At 41.9% G+C, this 10,424-nt stretch overlaps 1 protein-coding gene across 1 annotated transcript; it reads left to right on the forward strand.

Moving 5' to 3' along the window:
- The first annotated feature begins 272 nt into the window (after positions 1-272).
- star (steroidogenic acute regulatory protein) lies at positions 273-9,279 on the forward strand. Its single transcript, XM_039768602.1, has 8 exons — positions 273-434; positions 575-757; positions 1,797-1,904; positions 2,985-3,115; positions 5,619-5,777; positions 5,899-6,083; positions 7,059-7,152; positions 7,661-9,279. Exons 2-8 carry the CDS (start codon positions 646-648, stop codon positions 7,775-7,777), a joined length of 906 nt encoding a protein of 301 aa, XP_039624536.1. The 5' UTR covers positions 273-434; positions 575-645; the 3' UTR covers positions 7,778-9,279.
- Positions 9,280-10,424: the final 1,145 nt, after the last annotated feature.

A 10,424-nucleotide genomic window follows, 5' to 3' on the forward strand; every position in this document is an offset into this window, starting at 1 on the left:
ACAGGCTGGTCAGCGGAGTCTCTGAGTTATTTCTGAGAAATTAGAAGGATAAGATTGAAGAGCTTGTTGGACTGAATGTCCTGCTCTCATCACAATTTATCTAATGTTCTAATGAATGAATGAATGAACAAACCCATGGGGTCTCAGGTTCCTCCGCCTGTAATCTGAGCTCATCAGGCTGCCTCTGACTTGGTATGTGAAGCTCGGGTGGACCAAAACTGTAAGCACCCGAGTCCTGAACTTGTAAGGCTCCCTGAGTAAAAAAAGAAGAGTAACAACAATTCATAAGAAGCTAAAACAGAAGCAAACCAAACCAAACCAAACTCTCCAGGGTGGATCTCCAGCTGTGACTTGGGGGCCTCTTCCACCGAGCGTGTCACGCCTGAGCCTTGGGCAAGCAGGGGCTGACGTGGACAGACTCCGGCGTAGAGAAGGTAAAGTCAGTCAGCAACTGTGTTATCAGCCCATCTGTGTTGTTTATGGGGGTCAGTGACTGGTTCTTTGAGAAGGCCCGGTGTCCTTGTCCTGGGGCTGGCGTGCTCTTCAAATGATGCGCCTGTTTATCTTCTCACAGACAGCCGTGTCCTTCAGGCCGCACATAAAAGGCGAAACGGCGGAGCGGCTGGCAAACGCCTTCAGCTTTGCATGAGAAACGAGAGCCGAGAGCAGACCACACAGCCTAAAGCGACAGCCATGCTTCCAGCCACCTTCAAGCTTTGTGCGGGCATCTCCTACAGGCACCTGCGCAATATGACAGGTATGGGGGGGGGTGAGGGTGAGGGTCTGCCATGGCGCCTGTTGGCATGGCCTCTGTGAATTAATACGTGGGCAGGGTAAGCTGTGCGGCTCCGTCAGAGTGGCTGTTGAGGACTGGGTAGGCCAATGCAAGAATGAAAGAAAGAAAGAATGAATGAAGCACCAAGACAGAGCAGAGGAGTGAGGAAGGAGGTGCCAGGCGTCTGTCAACAAGGTGTCACCAATGATGAAAATGGATGGACTAATGGAAATAATACAGGCGCAGGGTGGCACAGAGTTTAGAGGCGCTACGGCCAGGCTGGTCAGAGTCAAACCCCCCGCACAGATGTAAACTGGAGATCCTAAATTGGTTCCTGGCCAACTAGTGCCCCCCCCGAGACTCTGAATAAGATTAAAAAGGTCCAAGGCTGCTACGTTAGATATCTGACAACTGAAACATGACCTGCAGCGGAGACGTACTTGGAGGACAAGCAAAATGAAGCGTCTTTAGCACCGTCTCGATCAAAGCGGGCATCCTGTCCGTCTGGGCTGTGACCACAAGCTGCAGCTTTGGACAATTAGATTAGGACATCTTTACCTTATCTTTACCTTTATCTTTACTTACCTTTTAGATAAATCTCAGAATTACACGGGGCTTTGATCTCCTTCATGTGGATTGGGGGGCTAAAACAGCGATTAGCATGGTGGCTTTACAGCACCGAGACCCCAGTTTGACTGGCTGCTGGCCACTTTCTTTGTTTTTGATTTTTTCTGCTTGCTGAATGGCAGATCTTTACTGGCGCAGCCTGAGTGCTCATGTCATTTAAGACCCCATGCCTGTGAACTCCATTAAGTCAGTTTATGATGGATGGATGAATGGCGACCTTCAATCTGAATGAAATTCAGAAACCAGCCCCCCTTCAGTGCACTCCAACACATTGTGACAGACGGGCTGAACCACACTGCAAATACTGTACTTTGTATAGCGCCTTGCACAGGCAGCACACCTCCACCGTACCTTAACCTTCACTTTCCTTCATCTTTCTTCCATTTCTCACCAGGCCTTCAGAAGACAGCAGCCATCGCCCTCAGCCACAAGTTGCAGAGATTTGCTGACCCGGGACCTGGGAATTGGATCAGCCAAGTGCGCAGGAGGAGCTCTCTGCTGAGTGAGTACAGAAAAGGCAACAAGTTTAGACAACGTGAGTGAGTGAGAGTGTGAACGAGTGTGAGTAAATGATAGTGTGAGTCAATGAGTGTGTGTGAGTGAACGAGTGTGAGTGAACAAAAGTAACAGTGTGTGTGTGAGTGAGTGAGTGAATGAGTGCGAGAGTGAGTGAACAAAAGTGAGTGTGAGTGTGTGTGAGTGTGAGTGTGCGTCTGAAAGGCTCTGCTCTGGCCCTGACCTGTGGCTCGTGTTTCAGCCCCCAAGCCGTTTTTGAAATATGAAGCCCAGCCTACATTTAGTGGCGCATGTGAGTAGACATCACAGGTCAGCACACAGCAGGACTCAAAAAGCAGCCATTTTAATGAAAGGAGGCAGCGTAACAGAAAAGATGGGGCTGCGGTGATTCATGCCAGGCTGTGCATGGCAGCTGCAGGCCCCACTTTAGCATTAGGACAGAATGCAATGAGGAAGCCCCCAGCGCTCTTGTCAATGAGACAGTGAGTCTTTACTGGGGCTTCCAAAAATGAAATTGATGACAGCCCAACCATCAAAAAATGAAGAGTCAAGGCGCAGTGAAGAAACGTGACAACTGAAAAGGCAGGCCTTCCTTCATATTTTTGGTATCATTCTTATTGGCTAAAAAGAACAAAAAAAAAATATCAAGAAAAGTAAATATACATTTAAATGTGAATAAAGCAAATGGCCAAAGAAATCAACATTGTAGAAAGGAGACCGTGATAAAGAACGAGACGCCTCACCTCAAGACCTGCTTTGGGTCAGTCGGAGTGGCGAGATGGGTGAGCAGCAGCAGAAGCAGCGTAAAAGTTGTGCATGCAGGCAGTGAGTGGCACAAACAATCTTCTCAGGTTTAGAAGGCTGTACAAGCTGCTCATGCAGAGTAACATTCAAACAACAAACATTAAACCACACAGCACTGGTTACCAGTTCACTCCTACTTGTCCCATTTTAAGAACGTTAGGCTTCCACAACAGCTCAGCGTCATGAAGCTCCCTTTCTAAGCCCTGGCCATCACCATCGTCACGTGGCTGCTGAGCTCACTACGCTCCACTTTGTCATTCAGGCTGCAGGACGGAGGAGAAGCGGCCGTACAGCGAGGTGGAGATGTCCTACGTGAGACAGGGAGAGGAGGCCCTGCAGAAGTCTGCGCACATCCTCGGCGACTTGGATGGCTGGAAGACGGAGACTGTGGCTGTAAGTAGGCTTCTTGTTAGTATCTCGGGCGCGTCCTTGGGCTGCCACGAAGCACTGTCTAGGGCACGAGTGTCAAACTCCAGTCCTGGTGGACCGCAGGTTTTCATTCTAACCATCTTCTTCCTTAGTGACCAGTTTTTGCTGCTCATTCACTTCTTTTGTCTTAGTTTTAATGAACTTCATTCAGGCCTCTTTGTTGTTTCTTTTTCCTTTTCCAATAATGAGACACAAAACAAGCCGCCATATGACCAGCTCACCTGTACCCCTCACAAAATATCTGAAAATAAAGAAAGGTGAAGGTCTCGGTAAAGTTGATCTTTCAGGTCACCAATACATTTTGACATTGGTGTTCTTAAAAAAACAGAACATGAACAGTTTGGAAATGTGTGCTGTGGCAGAATGAGAGCAGAAAAAAGCCATGGAATTAAATAACGGGTTTAATTAACTGCATGAATCGGCTTCTCATTAAGGACCTGGTTGGAGTTTCAAGCCCCAGTTTAGCTGGTCATCTGTTGGCTTGTTTCACGTCTCATTTCTGTTTGGCTGTCATTTAATGAAGAAAGGAATCAATTCACAAGACTGAATCATTAAAAACAGGGCTATGAAAATGGAATGTAAAAGGAGTTAATTAGCAGTGAAAACTGGTCACCGATTAGGAACAGGGTTAGAATGAAAACCTGCAGCCACTGCGGACCACCAGGCCCAGAGTTCGACACCCCTGATCCAGGGTATCAGATGTATGTAGTGTGGTGAATTGCTCAAGTAAAGTTTTATCCTTATATGAAATTCCAGATTAATGAAATCTAACATACCTGATGGAGCTGCTAACAAAGTCACCTTCCCTGTTACAGTAAATTGGCTCAGGATATTCTGCATTGCTGTTCCATCACAATTCCTTTTTCTGTGCTCAAGGCCCTTGGCATCTGCCAATTGTTAATTTCTGGGAGGAAAAAGGGTGCAAAACCCAGTAGGCTCCTCTAGAGCGAAAATGAATGAGCCAGAAAAGCCGACTGCCCACATAACCAGCTCAGCCCTTTCATTGTGAACTCAACTTCAGGGATAACTTAACACGTCAGTACAGTCACTGTGTGCAAATAATAAAAAGAAAACTTTAATGAGCTTCATGCGGATTTTTAAAACGTAATCCAAATACACTTGTGTCAACAAACCTAACAATACAATTTATTTAGAACACAAGGACTGAAGAAGATGGATTAATCCATACAGCTGTACACACAACCTACATGATAAATCTTACCGGACTTGGTTTTCTTTCACTCTTTCTCCAGTAAAGAGGCCACACAGGAATTACGTTTCTCCTTTGTAGTTCTTTTTCAGGCAATGATGGACTTGCGTTAAAGGCCTTTTTCTCCATGTTGTGGCCATTCTCCTCTCGGGATGTTTCAGTGAGGGGCTGTGGGATTGTGTCCACACACTTTGAAGCTGCTGCAGGTCTACTGGAAGGCACTTAACTTCTACTCTCTTGAGCTTAGCTTGCTTTTCGATTTATATTTGGAGAAACAAATGTTGTAAAGATCTCCCTGGCCGACACTCGCTACTACTTTCAGCTGCAGCAATCTGAATTACATTTGCTAATACATTCTTTGACTTTACTCCACCACCAATGTTACCAAATCAAGCAGCACCAACCACATGTACGACGACATCTCCGCTTGGTTTGGTTTCCGGTGTCTCAAAGGGTGGAGGCGAGGCTTTGTCCCGAGGTCTTTAAGGGCCTCAGAGAGATTTCACTGTTGCTTGCAGAAGCTGAGCACATCATGTTGCATACCACGGTCCTTTAGGTTTGACATGTCGATCCACTCTTGACAGCATAAAATGTCTGCCGAGGATTACTGGTCTGTTTAACCGTTCTTCTTTGCTCAGTTGGTTATACATTATGATCCACTTTTCTCGGCAATGCACTTTGATTCCTTTAACATGGCTGGACTCCTTTAGATTGTACTGTGCTGTTGAGCAGATGATGGTGGCTCAGGCCTTTGTAGCAGATGACATCCTAGGCCCTAGACTCTGTTACAGGGAGCCAAAGCTGGTGCAGAGACAGCCAGTGCTAGCGCCAAGTGTGGGTTTCTTGGGTGTATAAAAGTTAAACCTTTTGGTTGATAATTGGTGAATAGCTTTGTCCATCAGAGTAGACAAAAGTGAGTTATGAGCTCCCTCCTTGCTAAAAAGGTGATCAAATAGTCCAAGACTACACACATCAATGCTGGGATGACATCTGATTGGGCTTGATATCGCCTGATGTTGTGTCCCAGAGATTCCCACTCTCCGAGTTCCTCAGAGAAGCTCATTCTTTAGTTTCCTGAGGAATTTCATTCAAGCTGTGATTTGATGTGAAATCTGCAGTAAGACATTACGGCACAGGCCTGAGTTACAATGAAACCTTACTAAGGACATAACAGGATAGTATTATGCAACACAGTTTCTAGCCTTTTCTAAATTTTTCAAAGTGTGACTTGAATTTGTTTTTTTTTATTTCCCCCAGCCTAATGGTGACCGAGTCCTAAGCAAAGTGCTGCCTGATGTTGGCAAAGTATTCAAGCTTGAGGCAGTCTTGGATCAGCCTCTGGACACTCTCTACACAGAACTGGTGGATAACATGGAGAGTATGGGAGACTGGAACCCCAATGTGAAACAAGTGAAGGTAACTGAACAAGGTTTAGATGCTGTTCTCAATTAACCGTTGGCCTGTTTTGTAGCCTCTGGCCATAGCTGTGCAAGTGTATGAAATAAGATCAACTGCTTATTTACTTGTGGTCCTGCAGATCCTTCAAAAGATTGGCCGAGATACTATGGTGACTCATGAAGTTGCCTCCGAGACTCCTGGGAACATTGTCGGCCCCAGAGACTTTGTGAGCGTGCGTTGTGCCAAACGCCGTGGATCCACCTGCTTCCTTGCTGGCATGTCGACTAAATACTCTAGCATGCCAGAGCAGAAGGGCGTTGTGAGGTAAGACCTGCTGGAAAAAAGTTGAGAGGAGACCACAGTAATTTGATAAAAGCAGCAGACAAGAGACAACACTTACTTGCTGTGGTACCCTGAGGACAATTAGTTCACATTTACATAGGATATCCATCGATTGAAAGGGTTAGGCTAGATAAAAAAAAAAAAAAGAGATCTAAAAACCGGTAAAAATGTAATTATTCTGAGTTGTCTGATGTCTTTAGCTAAGACAACATACAGCATGGGTGTTCATTACAGCTGTTATTTTTTAAAATGCATTAACCAATTGGAGCAAAGACAAGTTATATGACTTGAGGAGGATTATAAAGAGAGTTAGAGGTGGGGAAATGAGCCAAGAGCATTAAAGTTTAAAGACCACTACACCAAGCTGCCTACAGCCAATCACTCGAAGAAGAAACGTAAAACAAATAAAATGTCTTGAAACTTGCCAGACTACTGTGATGGAAATAGTTAAAGTAGAAATTAAAGATTTACCTAAATGTGGATATTCCATACAAAATATGCATAGAGGTTGTGCAAGGGACCTTCCTGGCCATATCTGAGCAGGACCAGACATCATACCGTAACAATACAACACAAGACTAACAGCAATAAATATTTAAACAAACAGTTCAATAAAGATATAATATTATGAGTGCTATTAGTATAATCAGACTATTAGGAGTCAATCAATTATAATTTACATTTTTATCAATTACCCCTTTCAGTCTATTCCTGTAAGTTCCTTCAATTCACCATATCTTACCTTTGTTCATTTCTGCACTAAATAAAACCTTGTAAAGCTAAAGATTATGTTAATGTCTTTACTTACTGGTGTATATCCATCAGCATGTTGTCTGTCTAATTTTATATTGCAACAGCTCAATCTTTACACTGTAAAATATCTTTTTAGTTGACAATTTCAGAATCATGAGTGGGCTGTTGAACCAAATGGCAAACCCCAAACTTTGTGTTTTCCAGGGCTGAAAACGGCCCCACATGCATTGTCCTGCGGCCAAATGCAGAAGATTCGACAAAAACAAAATTCATATGGCTGCTCAGTTTAGACTTAAAGGTGAGTGCTATCTTGGCTATTGAGAGAACCCTAAAAGACTAAGAAAACAAGATAATAAACACCATAGAAATAATTTCATGGTGTGAAACAGGCATAAAAAGTAGAAGGCACGGGGGAGACCCTTAGATGGGCTCATGTAAAGGTGCAGCTTGATAAAAACAGGAGAGCAGCAGTGGCTTAAGCTGGCAAACTTAACCGTCCTTATTTCAATGGCCCTGTTACCAACCCCACATATATAGTCCACTGCCATGAACCAAGCATATGCTACCTCAAAGCTTCAGCTGCGTCAGTGAATGGCAAGAACAACAGTAAGGACATAAATCATTTCATTCTGACACTGCTGATGAGGTGTGTGGTACTCTAGAATGACTGAAGAGTATCTTTCTAGCTTAGACTTGAGGCAGTGCTGCCCCCGATTACAAGTTCAATGAAGCTTTAAATGCAATATTTTGGACATGCAAAGCTAAAGTGGCTTATAATAATCTCATTTTTGGGGGGTTTCTTTCAGGGTTGGCTTCCAAAAACCATCATCAATCAAGTTCTGTCCCAAACACAGTTGGACTTTGCACAGAATCTGAGAACTCGCATGCAAGAAGGTGCACCCTCTGTAGCTGTCGCCTGCTGAGCTCACCTGTAAATGTACACCAACTTATGCCATTCATGGTGATGACACAGAAGAATAGCTAAATACTCTGCTTAATTAATAGGCTTTCAACAATTACGTCAATTCGCTTCAGCCTCTGAAATGCTCTTAACCTAAGTGTGCTTTGATGAATTAGTGTTAGGACTGTGGCACATTTGAAAAGAAGCATGAAACTGATTGCTCTATTGAAGGAAATGCCCAATTACTTAGGTGAAATGCAATGAGTCTGAAACATCTAAAAGTTACAGAGGAACTAATAACACTGCACTTAATATCATACCACGACAATCAACAAGCAAGCAATGTCAGAATTACAATATTATATAGGACAGCAAAGACAAAAGATGACCAGTGCATAGGCCTTCATAAACATCAATGGCTTCATAGCTTGTAATATTTAAAGCAAACTTCTCACTCAAACATTAGGGGAGGTGCAGATAAAGCTCTGAATGACCACTGTGGACAACCAGTCACACAATCACAGTTAAAGGGATCACTGGAAAGGTACTTCTGTCTTAATCAATTTGCTTTTAGGTACTGTTTAATATTAAAATGTTAATATTGCTATGCCATGTCTTAGAGCAGCTGTAGTCAGTTTCATCGGTTTGAGGCCGATCATTTTGAAGGAAATAGTCATTTTTCAATAATAAAGGACAAAATTTATAAAAGTCAATGCAATCATCCCAGAAGCCATATTTATTAGAAAATGTTTTAAAAAGAAAAAAGGTATAAATCAAAAGTGCAAGAAAACAGCTCAAACTGTCCAATACATGGCAGAAAATATAAAAATGTAGCAGAGGATGTAATTAAGTAAATAAATCCTTTATAAGCATAAATTGCAGTGACATTAGGAAAGACTAAAGAAACTGAACATTTTCAGTTTAAACAAAGATTAAGAAGCAACTTGATTTAAATTAATAAAATTATGAAACAAATTAGCTCAGTGGATCCCAGTTACTTTAAATGAATCTGAGAAATTAGGCAGAGAAGACTACTGAGCTTTGTTGGGCTGAACGGCCTTTCCTTCAAAATTGTTAATAAGGTTCTACTGAATTAGACAGAAATTCAAACTTTGCAGGCAGAATCACATTAGGGGACTTTGATGCCAGTCTATGACGTTGGAGCAGATGGCAAAACTAATACTGAAAGACAAGCAAGCAGCTTTTAGTCAGTAGAATGATGGGTTAAGCATTTTTCATATTAGTAAATGATTTGCTATGCAGTGATTTATGTCCAAATATAAATCAATTGTGAGAAAAAGAAAGAAAAAACGTTTGCAGCAAGGTCAATTAACTTTTCCAAATTACGTTATGATGACTTAAAGATGGAGAACAAAGTAAAGAATTCAGTGGCCCTTGAAAGCATTTTAATCAAAGCACAAACACTAAATAAACTGAATGTTACTGAGCAGTCATAACAGAATGGAATTAATGCTAAAATCAGTTGTCTTTTGCCTTAAATATCCTAGAGATGCACATTTTCCATTTATATTCATAAGTAATATTTATTTATCTTTTTAATAAAACTGTTTAAATACATTTGCATAAAAGTGAGTTGTGTGTATTTTGTACTCCGTGCCTTGAAGTGGGGCTTCAACAGAATACACAAGGCAGCAGACATATCGTGTGTATAAACACAAGGTGGCGGCTCATTGACATGGAGACAAATGACATCTGTAATGATAACATTTTGTCAGATTTGGGTTCTTTCCAGTGTGTGATTTCTGTGTACATTCAGCATCAGAATTACTTGCTCACCTTAATGCGGTGTCTTCCATGCCAAGTCTTGAAGTACCTGCCAGTGTGCTTGGAGTTGAACTCTTTGTCCCACTTCATTTAAGCAAAACATGCTGTTCATTAAAATGTTCCAATTGCTTGAATTAAAATTCACTCTGGACTCTACGGCTAGTAAATACATACATACGGACCAAGTAAAGTAAAACAACACAGCATATTTTCTTTTGTAAGACAACTTAATACACAAACATTAAACTGTGAATGACACATTCAGATCATGTACAGTAAAGAATATTCCAGTGTTCACCTTTATGGCCCTATGCAGTTATGATAAATTGTTGTTTGAATGTTCAAACTTGGCACACAATACTGAACACACTGTGGAGTTCAGGCTGGCTTTCCAGATGAGAACACTGAACCCCATTCAAAAATAACAAATTGATGATCAACACATCGTATGCAAACTCCTATTTGAGAATATGTTTTAAAACAAAGTTTCCTAGCAGAACCAAGAGGTTTGGAAGAATATCATCAAATGCATAAGGCTGGCACGTCATTTTGTTTTGCTCATCACTGAACCTCAAGTATGACATCTTAGCAACTGCTGTAGCTGCTCAGTCAGGGAGGACAGAACAATTTTCATGAGTTATGTCATGAAACTGTTTTGTGGATTTTCAAATATTTTATTTAAAACTTTAACAACCAAAATAAACAACATTAATTTACTTATTTTACTTTACACAGAAATAACAAAAAATGACATTGCAAGTAAAATGAACATAAATCACCAGCACCACATTCAAATTTTCACAGTATCTGAAACAAAACTGGTATGTGTCGATTTATAGTCCTTCATAATAAAGGGTCATGGTACTTAATGAAAACAAGATAAA

Source organism: Polypterus senegalus, chromosome 11 (genome assembly GCF_016835505.1).
Source record: "Polypterus senegalus isolate Bchr_013 chromosome 11, ASM1683550v1, whole genome shotgun sequence".
Taxonomy (NCBI): Eukaryota; Metazoa; Chordata; class Cladistia; order Polypteriformes; family Polypteridae; genus Polypterus; species Polypterus senegalus.

Bases quoted from the DNA above. Each gene is read 5' to 3' on its own strand.
- star (XM_039768602.1), top strand. From the start codon at position 646: ATGAGAAACGAGAGCCGAGAGCAGACCACACAGCCTAAAGCGACAGCC. The intron at 6,084-7,058 runs GTAAGACCTGCT...TGTGTTTTCCAG, and splicing joins GAGCAGAAGGGCGTTGTGAG to GGCTGAAAACGGCCCCACAT. The intron at 7,153-7,660 runs GTGAGTGCTATC...GGTTTCTTTCAG, and splicing joins TGCTCAGTTTAGACTTAAAG to GGTTGGCTTCCAAAAACCAT.